Source organism: Salmo salar, chromosome 03, assembly GCF_965601325.2.
Source record: "Salmo salar chromosome 03, fSalSal1, whole genome shotgun sequence".
Classification (NCBI taxonomy): Eukaryota; Metazoa; Chordata; class Actinopteri; order Salmoniformes; family Salmonidae; genus Salmo; species Salmo salar.
In genome coordinates, this window is record NC_138293.1 from 79,133,478 (window position 1) to 79,154,453 (window position 20,976).

At 43.4% G+C, this 20,976-nt stretch overlaps 1 protein-coding gene across 4 annotated transcripts; it reads right to left on the bottom strand.

The window, feature by feature from the left end:
- Positions 1-983: 983 nt before the first annotated feature.
- LOC106601739 (luc7-like protein 3) lies at positions 984-17,380 on the bottom strand. Of its 4 annotated transcripts, none has more exons than XM_045715482.2 (10): positions 17,111-17,380; positions 9,413-9,519; positions 9,089-9,233; positions 8,850-8,927; positions 6,757-6,861; positions 6,426-6,587; positions 5,849-6,186; positions 4,304-4,464; positions 3,324-3,559; positions 984-1,623 (listed from the first exon to the last, which is right to left on the bottom strand). In XM_045715482.2, the coding sequence occupies exons 1-9, from the start codon at positions 17,207-17,209 to the stop codon at positions 3,357-3,359; spliced, it is 1,398 nt and encodes a 465-aa protein (XP_045571438.1). In that variant the 5' UTR covers positions 17,210-17,380; the 3' UTR covers positions 984-1,623; positions 3,324-3,356. The 4 variants fall into 4 exon arrangements, with proteins under 4 accessions (XP_045571438.1, XP_045571437.1, XP_045571439.1 ...); XM_045715481.2 differs by having other exon boundaries at positions 5,849-6,183; positions 8,850-8,930; XM_045715483.2 differs by having other exon boundaries at positions 4,304-4,461; positions 8,850-8,930.
- Positions 17,381-20,976: the final 3,596 nt, after the last annotated feature.

Below are 20,976 nucleotides of genomic sequence, written 5' to 3' on the forward strand. Positions count from 1 at the left end.
AATCAAATATTCTTAATTTCTAATACTTTATGGCCTGCAGGTCACTTGGTTAGGGAAACCTTCTGGCCCTAATCACGATTTATCATCAGTCGGGCTAAAACGTTCCTTCTGACCACAAGACCCGACCTGGGAAAACTCCAAGCCCTAGACCCAATTCCCCTCTGGAAGAGGCAGGTGCAGTCTACACCCAGTACAATCACTTAGACCTTGGCACTAATCCTTAAGCAGTTGGCTGGGCTCCAGTGCTTACTCAGACCAGCCACAGGAGGCAGGCACAAACCCAGCCTGTACACTGACCCCACCACCCTTAATTATTAATTACACTGCTCTGATCAGGAATCGCCTGCTGCGTTGTCTAATTGCCTGCTGGGTTGACATGGTCCGTTCCGAGACTAAAAAGCCGAAATCACACAAATAAAAAAGGCCAGACTGAGCCAAGCCCAACTGTAGGCTACTGGGCTGGCCTGGTTACACATTTACTGTAGTTGCTGGAACCGTGCTGGAAAGGAGTGTGAAAAGACAATATCTGAGCCAGCACAGTGGGGTTCAGGTCGGCCCTAAAGTGTGATCCAGGGAAGAGCGAGAGGCTGGTAAGGTATCCTTATTAGGACCATAATCAGACCAAACTCCCTCAGTTATCTAGCTCCTATCTTGATGCTGGATGGTAGACAGGGAATACCTAGTCAGTTGCTTAACCACTAGACTACCTGCCATCCCAAAAAGACAGTGCAAGTGATAGAGACAAAGATGGGGTGAGAGTCAGCTACCGTTGATTAATGAAAATCTCTAGGTTTTATACAGACCCAGTGGGGCTCATCCTCTGAAGTAGATTCTAATGAGCCGGGGTCTGTATTCACAAAGCATCTCAGAGTAGAAATGCTGATTTGTCGGGATCAGTTCCAACCTCTTATTTATTATGACTTAAAAGGCAAAACTGACCCTAAATCAGCACTCCTAACACAAGAGTCAAACAAATCCACAGACATCATTCAAGCTCTTTTTATTGATCAAGATGAACAGGTTTAAAATCAGAACAAAAAAAGCTAAATTAAATCTCACTATATTTTACAGTAAGGGGCTAGAGATCAGTCAGTGGGTGTGAGATCTGGTGGGTGGGAAGGCGAGAAAGATGCTCCTGACTAACATTGTACAAACACTTTCCAAACTGATTTTACAACTGATTTCCCCAAAAAGGTCGAACCGTGAAAGAGTGGAAACCTGACATTACAAACCAAAACAAGCACGGTTTTTATTTGTCATAAAAACTGCATGAGAAACAGAACATAGATAAAAGCCTTAATATACCATTCTACCTCAGCAGCTACTAGACAAGGTCCTTTATATCAGAAACGATGAAGGAAAGAAATACAACGGAAAACTGAATGAAGACTGTCTGGTCCTGCGCTAAAAATGTGATCTTCAAACAACAACAACAACAACAACAACAGGAAGACAGAGGACACCTTTACACACGCGTGTCTTTTGTTGTGATTCAGATGTCACTGTTGTTTTAATAAGCCACTACATCTGTGGTTCACCTTGTTTTAAGCAGCGCAGAGACAGGTTCAGGGTGGAGTGACAGGTGGTCTTCAGATCTTCCTCCTCCAGATTTCCCAGCGTCCCCTGGGGTGCACAAACGGTCAAAGAGGTGACACATTAGCAAAGATCCTGGTAACACAACTTGTAGCAGCCACAAGCTGTTATCATCAACTATACATACAGATATCTTTCGCATTCATAGAAATCCCCCTACAGACATGTCACATAGAGGAATGGTAACTAATCTAACGAACTGGAAAATAAACTAAAACTAACACTAGCAAACGTTGGGGAAAACTAAATTGCATTTTTGGAGCAGGGAACATCGTGGCATTGTGTGGACGTTTCTCCAACAGCTCTTTAATGTTAGTGGACATTAGCTGACGATGGCCACCCTGCTCTTCACACTCAGTTTGGGACACAGTATAAGGCAATAGAACTCAACTTTAAAAAGTTTTAACCATCCTATTTTGAGATTATGGAACCTGCTTGATATCCCCTTTACCATAACATGAACTGTAGACAAACCTAAACTGAGGAATGTTAGTTGGATGATAGATATAATCTATCAACAGCATGTAAATAATATAAATTGGTACACTTTCAAAGTCAATGAAGTCTTGAAAGGCAGGTTCACTAATAAGTATCAAATCTAATTAAATTAAACAGCTGGAGGATATCAAACAAGTTGACCTGTACCTCTTATCATCATCATCATCATCATCACTTCCTGATAATAAATACTTCACAAAAACAACACCTTTAAAAGATGAAGAAAAAAACAAAAACAAAAAAACAAAGGAGAAACAAATACACATCAAGCTTTAGTCATGATAAAGAGCAGTAGGCTCACAGGCAACAGCATTCAGTAGAAATGGATGTGGGTAGAGAAAGGAGTACCTGGGTGAGTACCTGAATAGTTTGACAGTTTGATCCTTGAGGGTTTATTAATTTGCCTTTTTCTTTCATGAGGTCGCTCACTCACTCAACACCAACGCTGTGTGAGGTATGGAAGTCAGCTGCAATCATTCATTAACCCCTACCCTTCCATCACCAGCCCAATTCTAACCAACACACTGTGTTACAATACAATGCATATCAGAGAACAGTGAGCTGTATATAGAACACAATATCCATGGCAGTGGGAGAAAAAAATGGTTTTAGACTGTGCATTCAGTAGGTCAAAGAAATAGTACGGATCCTTCCATATATAGCTTCACTTTACTTTTAAAGTATCTGTAAAATGCAGTGTCTATGTGTGGATACATGTCCACATATCTAGACAAACAGTCACTGTAATACGTTCAATATAGGCTATGAAAATCGACAAATGAAAAGACATGGTTACTGCCACCATCACTGAAGAGAAAAAAAATATACAAGAGGCAATACAGGCAGAAAGAAATGCTTGGATTTAAAATTGGAAGAGATTTTTGTCCAATAGACAAAATATAGAGATATATAATATGTATGCATGTATATAACCGATACAAAACGAGGGGTACCTCCAGGTATGTTTTTCAGGACTACACTGGTCTTTCCCTCTGGGCTTTGTGACCTCTGTTTCTACCTTCTTCTCTCATCATCGGTCTAGCTCCATCTTCAGTGCATACTTACGATGCACTATATCCAAAACAACAGGGTAAAGATACAACATACAAATCAAAGGCAATAGAACTGAAAGTAAACAGGGGGAGAGGAGAACAGGAGGGGAGGTTTGAGAGGGAAGATGGGGGAGGGGTGTGTGTTTTGAGAGCCAGGATGACGGGGGAGGGCGCACTTACCTGAGCCTGATCTGAGGTCCTATCAGATCAGTTTTAATTGGACTGAGTGTCACCTTCAGAATGGAGGTCGTCTTGAGCAGCCCCGTTGACCCTGGCCAGAAGGGCCAGGCCCAGAGTGGAGGCAGGAGCCTCAGCCTCCACGGGCCCAGGCTTGGCCACGTCAGAGGAAGGCTTGTCTTCCTCTAACACCTCGTCCTTCTTGGAGCTGCTCCTCCTCTCCTCCGGCTCCTTACGCTCTGGGAGGGATGGAGGTAGGAAACAGAGTCATGTCAAAGACTTCTAGAGTAGGACACACTTCAGATCACACTTGTGAATTCAGTAAGGAGCATTATGGTCCAAATGTTGTTGCATCACCAGCTCAATCACAAGTGTGGAGTCACTCAACCAAACGTGGGTAAAAGGTCTAGTCAGGGATTTTTCTGCCATTTAAATCTTTAGGCGGGCCGCCTAAGTGTTTTTCAGGCCACCTAAGTCCAAACAGTGTAAAAAAGTCTATATTTATTTTATACATTTTAGGGATGGAAACCGCGTTCAGTGTAAACTTAAACAACAAACCAGATAAAGTATTTAGAATAAATAATCATTTTTTTAGTCTTTGAGATTTAACAATCACCAAAAGAAAGGAGAATAAAAAAAATAAAAAAATATGAATTTAGCAGTATTGATTTTATGTTTGAGTAAAAGAACACAGCATTAGCAATGGCAAAATGAATAGAATTGCAGGAAATTAGCTTTAAAACAAACATTTTCTAGCAGCTCAATGGGGAAATGTGGATAACTAAGAAATTCACTTAAATTCAAACATTTCTCTACACCGCCTCTAAAATGTTCTCTAAAATTCAGCCACGCCGACGGATGGACCACGCCCACCACCTTTTAGATTCAGAAAGAAACCCTGCTATTGCTGCAAGAAACCTGCAAGATCTAAGTTGTGATTATTCTAAATGTGTTTGAATGTGCCAACTTGTCCCATGTCTCACCTTTGTCTCTGGACGTCCTGTCCTTGTCCCGGCTGCGGCTCCGGTGGCGGTGAGACTTGCGCTCCGAGCTGCGGGACCTCTTCCTCTCCCGGCTGCGGGAGCGCCGTTTCCTGTCCGAACGCTCCCGGCTGCGCCGCCTCTCCCGGTCCCTGTCCCGGCTTCTGTGGAAAACACAGGACACATGTTAATCCACGACACACTCAAGAGCAGAGCAGTGGAACTTTCAACGAGTGAGAGTTTTTCACAAACACATGAACTGTGATCCCTGATTAACATTATAGGGCCAGGCAGAGCTGTACTGGGCTGGTTAACCCCCTAAAGTCGATGTCCGCACCCCACGGAAAACTAATTAGAATAATAATATCTCCAGAAAAATATTTCAGATTAAGGTAGATATGTTGTTTTTGCAATGGATGTGTCTCAATCCACTGCATCCGCCTATGTAACACTTCCGCATCTGCGGTGAAAGGTGACAGAGCTAGAGCGGTGTTTGTCAGACCATGAGGCATCCCATCTGCGGTGAAAGGTAACAGAGCTAGAGCGCTGTTTGTCAGACCATGAGACATCCCATCTGTGGTGAAAGGTGACAGAGCTAGAGCGCTGTTTGTCAGACCATGAGACATCCCATCTGTGGTGAAAGGTGACAGAGCTAGAGCGCTGTTTGTCAGACCATGAGACATCCCTAAAAATCGGTCTTCTCACAAAATCGTCTGTAGCATCTGAACTATTATGACCCCTCTATGGAAAGATGAGACTGGCATGAACACGATGGTGTTCTCCGTTTTGCTCTACGATCCCCACAAGCGTCTTGGGACTCGTCAGAAGTCATTACAGCCAAACTGCCAACTTCTGTCTGTAGCGTCCAAACAGTTTGGGGTACACACTAATATGTAAAGGTGAGACTCTCAGGAACATGTCTGTTGTTCTGTTCTAAGACGCCCACAGGCCTCAAGACTGGTCTGAAGGACCACCCGTACCAGTTGAAAACATTTATGGAAGTATATATGGAGACTGTTAATTGGCAAAAATAAGGGGTTAAATACATGTTTAAAAAAAAAATAAATAATAATAATAATCTCTCAGATGTAGGACAGACACTTCAGAACAAACTTCCTTTAGATGTCTTTTTGGGACTATTTGTTCTTCCATGTAGTGAATCTGTTATTCAATGCGTTTGTATAGGCTAATAGCAGTAAGGCCAAAAAATGTTTTAATCAAATACGTTTCTTAACATAAAAAAAAGGTGTGATACAAGGGGTCTTAAAATACCAAATCAAATAGCAAAATGATCTTTGGTATGACCTTAACACAATTCCTTATAGCTTAGTAGACCCCCTCCCCCGGTTTAGAGTTATGGGTCAAGCATCCACCATAGTCGCTCGGACCGTGCTGGAAAAGACAATTTGAAAGGAAAATGAATGAGCCAGCACAGTACATTTGGGGGTCGGCCTATAGTGTGAATCAGCCATAAGACTAGTCTACGTGCCATACAGTACTAGTCTACGTGCCATACAGTACTAGTCTACGTGCCATACAGTACAGTACCTGCTACGTTTGCGCTCCCTCTCCTTGCTCCTGGACCGCCGGCGTTCCCGGGAACGACTCCTCTTACGGTCCGACGCCCGGCTGGAGTGGCGGCTGTTCGAGTGGCTCCTCCTTCCTCTCTTCTCCCTCTCTCGCTCCCTCTCTCTCTCCCGCTCCTTCACTCGCTCCCTCTCTTTCTCCTTCTCCTTCTCACGCTCTTTCTCCTTCTCCTTCTCTTTCTCCTCCTCTTCCAACTTGCGCTTAGTCTCCCTCTCCTCCCTCTCACGCTCCCAGTCCTTGCTTTCTAGCTCTCCCTTGTCTTCTCCGGCGGGGTCTTCGGATCGCCGATTTAACTTCTCCTTAACAGAAAATCATTCATTCATGACTTATCAACAACAATTCAATTATATGACCAAATGTTTTTCTTTATCAGCAATATCAACATACTGGTCTTTCAAAACAGCAACAGTCAAAATGATTAAATTATACTTCCTTTTCATGGGTATTAAAGCATACAGTACAACAAATGGCATATATGGAATCTTGACAAACACACATTGACTTGGGAGTGAACAATCCTTCAAACCTAAGGACTTACCTTGAGCTCCTCCACGGTGGACTTGATCTTGGCGTAGCCCATGTGCTGCTTGCCCATCAGGTGGTCATCCACCCGGGACTGGGCATCTCCCACAATGAGGAACGCCCCGCACACCTCACACACCTCCATCTGTTTCTCCTGGGCCGCAAAGGTCTCAATCGTCTGGAATCAACCAGGATGACTTTTAGTTTTAGAACTACAGCACTTTCAACCAAAAATGTATTCATCCCCAGGTTTAGTTCACGGTATTGAATTCATACAAAAGGCTTACTAAATAGATAACTGAGTTGATCAATGCTGATGGAGTGAGAAAGAACCGGGAGTAACTCACCGAGGGGGTGGAGCTGAGCAGCTCTCTCTCATCCTTTAGCTGTTCCACCAGTTTCATCATCCCCTGGGCCTCCTCCACTCTGCCCTCTGAGCCCAACTCCTCAATCTGAACACAGCACATACAAACGGCAACTTTGTTGTCATAGAAAACAACTTACTCACTCCAGAGTATGTGTCCTGCATGAATGTAGGCCTTCACATGATGGATGCATGTACACTACAGTCCAAAAGTTTGGGGTCACTTACAAATGTCCTTGCTTTTGAAAGAAAAAAATAAAAGCAAACAATGTCTACACTGTATTTCTGACCAATTCGATTTAAATTTTAATGGACCAAAAATGTGGTTCTCTTTCAAAAACAAGGACATTTCTAGGTGACCCCAAACTTTTGAACGGTAGTGTAGGGTCCATGTACATTTGAAGTCGGAAGTTTACATACACCTTAGCCAAATGCATTTAAAATCAGATTCACAATTCCTGACATTTAATCCTAGTAAAAGTTCCCTGTCTTAGGTCAGTTAGGATCACCACTTTATTTTAAGAATGTGAAATGTCAGAATAATAGTAGAGAGAATTATTTATTTCAGCTTTTATTTCTTTCATCACATTCCCAGCGGGTCAGAAGTTTACATACACTCAATTAGTATTTGGTAGCACTGCCTTTAAATTGCTTAACTTGGGTCAAACGTCTCAGGTAGCCTTCCACAAGCTTCCCACAATAAGTTAGATGAATTTTGGCCCATTCCTCCTGACAGAGCTGGTGTAACTGAGTCAGGTTTGTAGGCTTCCTTGCTCGCACACACTTATTCTGTTCTGCCCACAAAATGTGATTGAGGTCAGGGCTTTGTGATGTCCACTCCAATACCTTGACTTTGTTGTCCTTAAGCCATTTTGCCACAACTTTGTAAGTATGCTTGGGGTCATTGTCCATTTGGAAGACCCATTTCCGACCAACCTTTAACTTCCTGACTGATGTCTTGAGATGTGGATATATTGAAGCAACATAATTTTCCTGCCTCATGATACCATCTATTTTGTGAAGTGCACCAGACCCTCCTGCAGCAAAGCACCCCCACAACATGATGCTGCCACCCCATGCTTCACGGTTGGGATGGTGTTCTTCGGCTTGCAAACGTCCCCTTTTTCCTCCAAACATAAATGGTCATTATGGCCAAACAGTTCTATTTTTGTTTCATCAGACCAGAGGACAATTCTCCAACAAGTAAGATCCTTGTCCCCATGTGCAGTTGCAAACCGTAGTCTGGCTTTTTTATGGCGGTTTTGGAGCAGTGGCTTCTTCCTTGCTGAGCAGCCTTTCAGGTTATGTCGATATAGGACTCGTTTGACTGTGGATATAGATACTTTTGTACCTGTTTCCTCCAGCATCTTCACAAGGTCCTTTGCTGTTGTTCTGGGATTGATTTGCACTTTTCGCACCAAAGTACCTTCATCTCTAGGAGACAGAGCGCATCTCCTTCCTGAGCGGTATAACAGCTGCGTGGGCCAATGGTGTTTATACTTGCGTACTATTGTTTGTACAGATGAACATTGTACCTTCAGGCGTTTGGAAATTGCTCCCAAGGATGAACCAAACTTGTGGAGCTCTACCATTTTTTTTTTCTGAGGTCTTGGCTGATTTCTTTTGATTTTCCCATGACGTCAAGCAAAGAGGCACTGAGTTTGAAGGTAGGCCTTGAAATACATCCACAGGTACACCTCCAATTGACTCAAATGATGTAAATTATCCTATCAGAAGTTTCTAAAGCCATGACATCATTTTCTGGAATTTTCCAAGCTGTTTAAAGGCACAGTGAACTTAGTGTATGTAAACTTCTGACCCACTGGAATTGTGATACAGTAAATTATAAGTGAAATAATCTGTCTGTAAACAATTGTTAGAAAAATTGCTTGTGTCATGCACAAAGTAGATGTCCTAACCGACTTTCCAAAACTATAGTTTGTTAACAAGACATTTGTGGAGTGGTTGAAAAATGAGTTTTAATGACTACAACCTAAGTGTATGTAAACTTCCGACTTCAACTGTATATGTGCTCGATGGTGGAATGTAATGTTTTGGTAAACCCAGGCAGCTCACCTGCATGACTAGGTCCTCGATCTTCTCTGTCAGGACTGTAGCTTTCTCCTCGTTCTTCCCCACAGGACCACCAGGCCCCTGCTGGAGAAAGAGAAGGTCCAGTCAGCATAATCTAACAACATTGATGAACATGACAAACCCGAATACAAGGGTTGGCCTAGGTTTCCATGTTGAGTTCTGTGTTCTCTATAGTGGCGAACCTATGGGCATTGACTGAGTATATCTATAGGTATTCTTACTCCTGCGGCCTGCTGGGCCTGCGACAGGGCCAGACGGGCGTGGCCCCTGCGGATCCTCCTCTCCACCTCGGCCAGGAGAGACTGCAGGTAGCGTAGGAAGTCCCTCTCATAGCCCTCCTTCATGAACCGGGAGCTCTTCTCATACCTGGTGCACATAGGGATGAAAAGGGAGTTATACACCTGTTATACGCTATAGACATGTGATACTAGTTTAAGAACAGCCCTTAGTCGTGGTATATTGTCCATATACCACACCCCCCCAGGCCTTATTGCTTAATTATAACACAAACAACAAAAAGTGATGGGAAAAAAAGTAAAACGTACATTTTCCTAAGGTTTTCATCGTGGATTTTTTCACAGGGACCCAAGTCAGACCGGGTGTTTGTGAATAATTCTGCAGGGCAGAATCCACAGAGATAGTACTTACAGGTCTGCAAGTGAAGGGAGAAAGGATAAGGCACGTCATTAGTGAGCCAACAGATGCATGATTTTGGGAAATACTGAAGCCACAAAACCTCTTCAATGCCGGGCCTGACAAAAATGTTGCTTGCAAACTGGTTGGGAATTGCAACATGGATCGTCTATCAAACATGCATCTTCAAACATTGATTAGCCTAATCTCACTGATGAACAAGATTAGTAGCTAGTGACCTTTGCTTTGGTAATAATGCCAATTCTAATATTTTTAGTGGTAACCATTTAGCACGTAATACACACATACAGTGCGTTCGGAAAGTACTCAGACCCCTTCACTTTTTTCACATTTTGTAACGTTACAGCCTTATTCTAAAATTGATTAAATGAACAGAAAATCCCCTCAATCTACACACAATACCACAATGACAAAGCAAAAACAGGTTTAGAAAATGTTGCATACAAATACACAAAAAAAAACAGAAATACCTTATTTAAATAAGTATTCAGACCCTTCACTATGAGACTCGAAATTGAGCTCAGGTGCATCCGGTTTCCATTGATCATCCTTGAGATGTTTCTACAATGTGATTGGAGTCCACCTGTGGCAAATTCAATTAATTGGACATGATTTGGATAAGCACACAGCTGTCTATATAAGGTCCCACAGTTGACAGTGCATTTCAGAGCAAAAACCAAGCCGTGAGGTCAAAGGAATTGTCCGAAGAGCTCCGGGACAGGATTGTGTCGAGGCACAGATCTGGGGAAGTGTACCAAAAAATGTCTTTAGTATTGATGGTCCCCAAAAATAGTGGCCTCCATTTTTAAATGGATGAAGTTTGGAACCACCAAGACCCTTCCTAGAGCTGACCGCCCGGCCAAACTGAGCAGTCGGGGGAGAAGGGCCTTGGTCAGGGAGGTGTCCAAAAATCCGATGGTCACTGAAAAAACCCTTCTAGGACAACCATCTCTACAGCACTCCACCAATCAGGCCTTTATGATAGAGTGGCCAGACGAAAGCCACTCCACATTAAAAGACACATGACAAACCATTTGGAGTTTGCCAAAAGGTACCTAAAGGACTCAGACTACTGATGTAACGATATGACATTTTTGGCCGATACCAATATCCGATATTTTCCTTGACAAATAAAACGATACCGATAAGACTTTTAAAGTTTAGCAGGATTTTAAGCATTCTAGTAGTTAAATAGTTAACACACACACATGGACGCAGCGGTCTAAGGCACTGCATCTCAGTGCAAGAGGCGTCACTACAGTCCCTGGTTCGAATCCAGGCTCTACCACATCCGGCCGTGATTGGGAGTCCCATAGGGCAGCGCACAATTGGCCCAGCGTCGTCTGGGTTTGGCCGGGGTAGGCCGTCATTGTAAATAAGAATTTGTTCTTAACCAACTTGCCTAGTTCAATAAAGGTTACACACACACCATAATTATTTTGTTAGCATTTACGTATGCCCCCACTACCAGTAAAACATCATCAAAAACTATTTCACGTACTTGCTGTGCTGTTTCGTCGTTCATTTCTTCAGTCGTTTCATTCTCAACCAGGATTTCTATGGAACGCCGTTTGGGTCTTTACGTGCCAAAAAAGCTTGTTGACCAATCAGGATCTGAATATGACTGCACGTCACAATAATTTAACGGGTTCGTACATTTTTTGCATAGTTTTTACACATTGATTACAATATCACTCGTATTTCATATGTCACAACGATTCATCGATAACGCATGCTATGAGCACTGGTAAAGATGTCTCGCACATCTACAGTGTTGGACATTTAAAAAAAATAAGACAGTTATTTTATTATGGTGATCGGACCCATATACAGTGAGGGAAAAAAGTATTTGATCCCCTGCTGATTTTGAACGTTTGCCCAGTGACAAAGAAATGATCAGTCTATAATTTTAATGGTAGGTTTATTTGAAAAGTGAGAGACAGAATAACAAAAATCCAGAAAACGCATGTCAAATTTTATAAAATTGATTTGCATTTTAAGGAGGGAAATAAGTATTTGACCCCCTCTCAAACAAAGATTTCTGGCTCCCAGGTGTCTTTTATACAGGTAACGAGCTGAGATGAGGAGCACTAAGAGTGCTCCTCATCTCAGCTAGTTACCTGTATAAAAGACACCTGTCCACAGAAGCAATCAATCAATCAGATTCTAAACTCTCCACCATGGCCATGACCAAAGAGCTCTCCAAGGATGTCAGGGACAAGATTGTAGACCTACACAAGGCTGGAATGGGCTACAAGACCATCGCAAAGCAGCTTGGTGAGAAGGTGACAACAGTTGGTGCGATTATTCGCAAATGGAAGAAACACAAAAGAACTGTCAATCTCCCTCGGCCTGGGGCTCCATGCAAGATCTCACCTCGTGGAGTTGCAATGATCATGAGAACGGTGAGGAATCTGCCCAGAACTACACGGGAGGATCTTGTCAATGATCTTAAGGCAGCTGGGACCATAGTCACCAAGAAAACAATTGGTAACACAATACACCGTGAAGGACTGAAATCCTGCAGCGACTGCAAGGTCCCCCTGCTCAAGAAAGCACATATACATGCCCGTCTGAAGTTTGCCAATGAACATCTGAATGATTCAGAGGACAACTGGGTGAAAGTGTTGTGGTCAGATGAGACCAAAATGGATCTCTTTGGCATCAACTCAACTCGCCGTGTTTGGAGGAGGAGGAATGCTGCCTATAACCCCAAGAACACCATCCCCACCGTCAAACATGGAGGTGGAAACATTATGCTTTGGCGGTGTTTTTCTGCTAAGGGGACAGGACAACTTCACCGCATCAAAGGGACGATGGACGGGGCCATGTACCATCAAATCTTGGGTGAGAACCTCCTTCCCTCAGCCAGGGCATTGAAAATGGGTCGTGGATGGGTATTCCAGCATGACAATGACCCAAAACACATGGCCAAGGCAACAAAGGAGTGGCTCAAGAAGAAGCACATTAAGGTCCTGGAGTGGCCTAGCCAGTCTCCAGACCTTAATCCCATAGAAAATCTGTGGAGGGAGCAGAAGGTTCGAGTTGCCAAACGTCAGCCTCGAAACCTTAATGACTTGGAGAAGATCTGCAAAGAGGAGTGGGACAAAATCCCTCCTGAGATGTGTGCAAACCTGGTGGCCAACTACAAGAAACGTCTGACCTCTGATTGCCAACAAGGGTTTTGCCACCAAGTACTAAGTCATGTTTTGCAGAGGGGTCAAATACTTATTTCCCTCATTAAAATGCAGATCAATTTATAACATTTTTGACATGCGTTTTTCAGGATTTTTTTGTTGTTATTCTGTCTCTCACTGTTCAAATAAACCTACCATTAACATTATAGACTGATCATTTCTTTGTCAGTGGGCAAATGTACAAAATCAGCAGGGGATCAAATACTTTTTTCCCTCACTGTATGTGAAGCTAGCCACAATAAGGATTAGGCATAATAGTGGAATTTGCGGTTAGCCTTCAAATAAAAGTATGGCATAATTCTACTATTGTTATCATTTGAGTCACTGTCAATGGCATACTTTTATTTTGAAGGAAAACCGCAAATTCCACTAGTGTGCCTAATCCTTATTGTAGCTAGCTTCACAACACATAACCCATTCCGGTCGAGCGTCACGATCCTGATGAAGCTGGCTGGCTGCTTACAATGTTAGCTGTGGCAACAGGGTTAAGTAGTTGGCTAGCTATTTATTTAAATTTTTTTCATGAACTGATGTTCATTTTCAATAGGCGAACAACAAGTGGCAACCTAGCTAATACTTACAAGGATTCCTAAATCATTGCTAAGAATAATGAAAATGACCGCAGTTTCTACTGGTCATTGTTTTCAGGCTGGATGTATTGGTACTAGCTAGGTACCCCAGAAGCTGCGGTCGAACAAATTATGCTTTATTACCAACGCGGTATTCTAAACATCGTTCGTGGCCGGTGTTTGCAGACTTTTTTGTACAGCTTTGACAGCGCTACAGTAACTTCGACACGCAAACACCCAAACGGCGTTCCATAGTAACCTCAGCAAAAAAAAGAAACGTCCTCTCACTGTCAACTGTGTTTATTTTCAGTAAACGTAACATGTGTAAATATTTGTATGAACATAAGATTCAATAACTTGGACAAACTGAACAAGTTACACAGACATGTGACTAACAGAAATTGAATAATGTGTCCCCGAACAAAGGGGGGGTCAAAATCAAAAGTAAACGTCAGTATCTGGTGTGGCCATCAGCTGCATTAAGTACTGCAGTGCATCTCCTCCTCATGGACTGCACCATTTGCCAGTTCTTGCTGCGAGATGTTACCCCACTCTTCCACCAAGGCACCAACAAGTTCCCGGACATTTCTGGGGGGGGAATGGCCCTAGCCCTCACCCTCCGATCCAACAGGTCCCAGACGTGCTCAATGGGATTGAGATCCGGGCTCTTCGCTGGCCATGGCAGAACACTGACTTTGCTGTCTTGCAGGAAATGACGCACAGAACGAGCAGTATGGCTGGTGGCATTGCATTACTGGAGGGTCATGTCAGGATGAGCTTGCAGGAAGGGTACCGCAGGAAGGGTACTACATGAGGGAGGAGGATGTCTTCCCTGTAATGCACAGCGTTGAGATTGCCTGCAATGACAAGCTCAGTCCGATGATGCTGTGACACACCGCCCCAGACCATGACGGACACTCCACCTCCAAATCGATCCCACTCCAGAGTACAGGCCTTGGGGTAATGATAAACGCGAATCCAACCATCACCCCTGGTGAGACAAAACCACGACTTGTCAGTGAAGAGCACTTTTTGCCAGTCCTGTCTAGTCCAGCGACGGTGGGTTTGTGCCCATAGGCGACGTTGTTGCCTGTGATGTCTGGTGAGGACCTACCTTACAACAGGCCTACATGCCCTCAGTCCAGCCTCTCTTAGCCTATTGCGGACAGTTTGAGCACTGATGGAGGGTTTGTGCGTTCCTGGTGTAACTCGGGCAGTTGTTGCCATCCTGTACCTGTCCCGCAGGTGTGAAGTTCGGATGTACCGATCCTGTGCAGGTGTTGTTACATGTGGTCTGCCACTGCGAGGACGATCAGCTGTCCGTCCTGTCTCCCTGTAGTGCCGTCTTAGGTGTCTCACAGTACAGACATTGCAATTCAGTCCTCATGCCTCCTTAGCAGCATGCCTAAGGCACGTTCACACAGATGAGCAGGGACTCTGGGCATCTTTCTTTGTTTTTCAGAGTCAGTAGAAAGGCCTCTTTAGTGTCCTAAGTTATTATAACTGTGACCTAATTGCCTACCGTCTGTAAGCGGTTACTGTCTTAACGACCGTTCCACAGGAGCATTTTCATTAATTGTTTATGGTTCATTGAACAAGCATGGGAAACAGTATTTAAACCCTTTACAATTAAGATTTGTGAAGTTATTTGGATTTTTACATATTATCTTTGAAAGATGGTCCTGAAAAGGGGACGTTTCTTTTTTTGCTAAGTTTATGTATGTCGTGAAGCTAATAGCAGTGACGCTATTACTGTGTAACTCCAGGACAACATCTGAAAAATAGCGCGGTTGGTAGTGTGTACCGGTGCTCGACCAGTCGGCGAAAGCCAACATCCCCCACGACAGAGAACGGTTGATTGTCAAGGGCAATGAATTCTATTATCTTGGCTTTAATGGATTTTGCCTTTGAGTTGTCTCACAGAAAATGTCTTACTCTTTCAAATGACTGCTCAACTTGTTGACTGCTCGATCCACACAGCAGACATTGTGGGCTCGGTTAGGGATGCTGTGCTGCACAACATTTTACGTGGTGTCATTATGTCATTACCTACATTATATAGATATGCACGGCAGCTTTGACATCGGTTTTTAAACATCGGTGTGAAACTAGACATCGGGCCGATACTGATATTGGCATCTTTAGCTAATATCGGCCGATTACGATATGTTCACCGATATATTGTGCATCTCTTACTCAGACCATGAGAAACAAGATTCTCTGGTCTGATGAAATCTTTGGCCTGAATGCCAAGCGTCACATCTGGGGGAAAGCAGGCACCGCTCAGCTCCAGAGCACTCAGGACCTCAGACTGGGGCGAAGGTTCACCTTCCAACAGGACAACGACCCTAAGCACACAGCCAAGACGACACAGGAGTGGCTTCATGACAAGCCGCAATGTCCTTGAGTGGCCCAGCCAAAGCACGGACTTGAACCCGATCGAACATCTCTGGAGAGACCTGAAAATAGCTGTGCAGTGAAGCTCTCGATCCAACCTGACAGAGCCTGAGAGGATCTGCATTGAAGGGATTAACTCCCCAAATACAAGTTGTAGCATCATACCCAAGAAGACTTGAGGCTGTAATCGCTGCCAAAGGTGCTTCAACAAAGTACTGGGTAAAGGGTCTGAATACTTATTTTTTTATTTAACTAGGCAAGTCAGTTAAGAACAAATTCTTATTTACAATGACGGCCTAGACGACGCTGGGCCAATTGTGCACCGCCCTATGGGACTCCCAATCACAGCCGGATGTAGTACAGCCTGGATTCAAACCAGGGACCGTAGTGACGCCTCTTGCACTGAGATGCAGTGCCTTAGACCGGTGCGCTACTCAGAAGCCCTGAAAACTTGTGTAAATGTTCGTTTTTTTATTGTTAATACATTTGCAAAAATACACTTTTTTGTAATTATGGGGTATTGTGTGTAGATTGAGGGGACAACAATTTAATCAATTTTAGAATAATGCTGTAATGTAACAATGTGGGAAAAGTCAAGGGGTCTGAATACTTTCCGAATGCACTGTAAGTTACATAACTTTTTAGATGTGTAACGTTATATTGTTAGATATTACTGCACTGTTGGAGCTAGGAACACAAGCATTTCGCTACACCCGCAATAACAGCTACTAAATATGTGTATGCGACCAATAAAATGTGATTCGACTCAAAACTCATGCAACTTGATTAACTAGCTAACGTTACATTGACAACGACATAGCATAAGGTTACTAAACTAGCTAATGTCTAACTTTGAGCCAATACAAATGTCAATATTGACTGAAATTCGCAGCTAGCCAACGTTAGTTTGTCTCCATTACGGTTTCACATTCTGTTGATGTCTGCAAATAACGTTAAAAGTACCCACTTGTTTTTATTTAGCAAGCTAGCTAGCCCAGTTGTCAGTGGACCTGTAACTAGCCGTCATTAGCAAACTCGTATGTTGTCGTTGGCGAAGTTACTCATTAACTACTATATAACATGATCTACCTAGTCATAGTACAGGGACAGTGTTGGTCGTTAGTTTAATGCGGATTCGTGGGTCAGGGGGTTGGGCCTGGAGGAACATGCTGTCCTCAATTGTAGCTAACGCGTTAACTTACCTAACTAGCTAACACCCGACCCTAGCGGTCGTTGGTTTATATCTAGTTAGGATGCTGTTAGCTAGCGAACATCATGTAGGTAGCCAGCTATTACGTTTAAGCAAACACAACAATATCTACGTCAGTTTGCTAGTTACCTACCTATAAAACGACTCACTGAAAACAAGAACGGGACGAAATTGTTTCCAGCGAGCTGGCTACAGCTAACAAAGTGGCTAACTTACGGTCTCGTGGTCCCAGCGTACGTTGCATCGTTTCTCATCGGGGGCCAAGTTTCTGTCTCGACCCATCAACTCATCGAGTAACTGGGCTGCGGAAAGCATTTTGCCTAAAAACTGAAAGCAAAAACCTATTGTATCTACTAAGTTAAACCATTTATTATTGCGCCAAAAAATACAGATCCTAGTTATTTCAGATCAAAATGGCAGCCGTTCGCATTCAGCAACAGTCGCTACCCACTGTGCGGAACCTGAAACCGCCGCTGTGTAAGAAATTACGCCACCCTCTGCTTGGATGTCCTGTAGCATCCACTCACGGTCCCCCACAAGCCCTTGATCATCGTGACTCCCACATAAGAGTTATTGGGCGAAGGCGTATTCTGTGTGGGGTTTATTAAGAGCCCTGACGCTTGGTCTGAACATTAACTAGCATCGCTTGCAGTAAGGTTTTAGAAGCATAAGAATCTTATCTTTCATATCACCGATAAATTATATATACTGAAATATGGCTGTGTGGGAACCTTAACCCTAACCCTATAAAGGTGTGTATCAATTTAACCTTTGTCAGGGTTAAGGTTCCCACACCGCCATATTTCAGTGATTGTTTACAAGAGCAGATGGAAGACAGGCCGTGTTGGACTGCCGACTGACTGATCTACAAATCACCTCGCACATTGATATCAAAATATTTACCCCTTATACTAACCTTGGTAGAGCTTCATGCTGGAAGCTAAATAGCTCGTTATTAAATAATGATATAGTTAAAATTGAGGTTAAAGATCTGCTTTCACACTTTTGGGAAAGGGCTTGTGAAGAAAAATCGTATTGAAACATCTGGGAGCTCTTTAAATTTGAGGTGTCCAAATACCTTAGAAAATATGGTGGTAATCTTGCTTAAACCACAAGAGCTGAGGAGGAAAAGGTCATCATTATGATAACTTGCCTTTTTCAGAGGTCCCCAGCCGGACTCTCGGTGGGAGGAGAAGATGGAACTGATTGAGTTACAAAATAAACTGGATAATATATATAGATTAAATCAACTGGATAATATATAGAGATTAAATAAACTGGATAATAAATATAGATTAAATAAACTGGATAATATATATAGATTAAAAGCAGAAGGAGCCTTTATTAGATCTAGGAAAAAATGGATTGAGGAGGGAGAACAGAATTCATCCTATTCCTTTAGACTTGAGAAATTTCACTCTACAAATAACACTATCCAAATAACACTATTTCTACAACAAGGGCGACGCACAAGACATTCTCCAAACACCCCACAGAGCCGACATCCCCGTTATTTGCAAGAGGAAGCGACGCAGGTACAGAGGACAAAGAGCCAGATGCCTGGTCAGGACCCGGAGAAGGCGACTGGGAAAGCTGCCGTTACAGTCAATACTACTCGCCAACGTGCAATCATTGGACAATAAATTAGACGAGGTACGATCACGAATATCCTACCAACGGGACATCAAAAACTGTAATATCCTATGTTTCACGGAATCGTGGCTGAATGACAACATGGATATTCAGCTAGCGGGATATACACTGCACCGGCAAGATAGAACAGCACACTCCGGTAAAACGAGGGGTGGCGGTCTGTGCATATTTTTAAACAACAGCTGGTGCACGAAATCTAAGGAAGTCTCTAGATTTTGCTCGCCTTAAGTAGAGTATATTGTGATAAATTGCAGGCCACACTACTTGCCTAGAGAGTTTTCAGCTATACTTTTCGTGGCTGTTTATTTACCACCACAGACAGATGCTGGCACTAAGACTGCACTCAGTCAGCTGTATAAGGAAATAAGCAAACAGGAAACCACTCACCCAGAGGCGGCGCTCCTAGTGGCCGGAGACTTTAATGCAGGGAAACTTAAATCAGTTCTACCAAATTTCTATCGACATGTTAAATGTGCAACCAGAGGGAAAAAAATTATAGATCACCTGTACTCCACACACAGAAATGCGTACAAAGCTCTGCGTCCTGATCCTCCTGATTCCTGCTTACAAGCAAGAATTAAAGCAGGAAGCACTAGTGACTCGGTCTCTAAAAAAGTGTTCAGATGAAGCAGATGCTAAACTACAGGACTGTTTTGCTATCACAGACTGGAACATGTTCCGGGATTCTTCCGATGGCATTGAGGAATACACCACATCAGTCACTGGTTTTATCAATAAGTGCATTGAGGACGTCGTCCCCACAGTGACTGTATGTACATACCCCAACCAGAAGCCATGGATTACAGGCAACATTCGCACTGAGCTAAAGGGTAGAGCTGCCGCTTTCAAGGTGCGGGACTCTGACCCGGAAGCTTACAAGAAGTCCTGTTATGCCTTGCGACGAACCATCAAACAGGCAAAGCGTCAATATGGGGCTAAGATTGAATCATACTACACCGGCTCCGATGCTCGTCTTATGTGGCAGGGCTTGAAAACTATTACAGACTACAAAGGGAAGCACAGCCGCGAGCTGCCCAGTGACACGAGCCTACCAGAAGAGCTAAATCACTTCTATGCTCGCATTGAGGCAAGCAACACTGAGGTATGCATGAGAGCATCAGCTGTTCTGGACGACTGTGTGATCACCCTCTCCGTAGCTGACGTGAGTAAGACCTTTAAACAGGTCAACATACACAAGGCTGCAGAGCCAGACGGATTACCAGGACGTGTGCTCTGGGCATGTGCTGACCAACTGGCAGGTGTCTTCACTGACATTTTCAACATGTCCCTGACTAAGTCTGTAATAGCAACATGTTTCAAGCAGACCACCGTAGTCCCTGTGCCCAAGAACACAAAGGCAACCTGCCTAAATGACTACAGACCCGTAGCACTCACGTCTGTAGCCACGAAGTGCTGTGAAAGGTTGGTAATGGCTCACACCAACACCATTATCCCAGAAACCCTAGACCCACTCCAATTTGCATACCGCCCAAACAGATCCACAGATGATGCATTCTCTATTGCACTCCACACTGCCCTTTCCCACCTGGACAAAAGGAACACTTATGTGAGAATGTTATTCATAGACTACAGCTCAACGTTCACCACCATGGTACCCTCAAAGCTCATCACTAAGCTAAGGATCCTGGGCCTAAACACCTCCCTCTGCAACTGGGTCCTGCACTTCCTGACGGGCCGCTGCAGGTAGTCGGGGTAGGGTCTTCCCTCTGGCTCAGTTGGTAGAGCATGGTGTTTCCAACGCCAGCATGGTGTGTGCAACGCCAGGGTTGTGGGTTTGATTCCCACAGTGTTCTCTACTTTTGGTGGCCTTAACTTCATGTTGGTTTGCAATTATAATATTGACAAAGTTCCAGTGAAACTTTCTGCTTTTCATCTTGTCATGGTCCTTAATTTATAAGCATAATTTTTCTCCACACAGATATTATATATGGAATAATCGGGACATATTGTATAAAAATACTTCTTTGTTTTTAGAACATTGGTTCCGATATAATATCCTATTGGTGAGCCAACTGGTAAATAATATCCTATTGGTGAGCCAACTGGTAAATAATATCCTATTGGTGAGCCAACTGGTAAATAATATCCTATTGGTGAGCCAACTGGTAGATAATATCCTATTGGTGAGCCAACTGGTAAATAATATCCTATTGTTGAGCCAACTGGTAAATAATATCCTATTGGTGAGCCAACTGGTAAATCATATCCTATTGGTGAGCCAACTGGTAAATAATATCCTATTGGTGAGCCAACTGGTAAATAATATCCTATTGGTGAGCCAACTGGTAAATAATATCCTATTGGTGAGCCAACTGGTAAATGCAGAGGGTCCTTTGCTCAGTTATAAGGAATTCTTATCACTTTACAAGGTCCCTGTAACACCTAAAGATTTTGCAATTGCTTTAAAT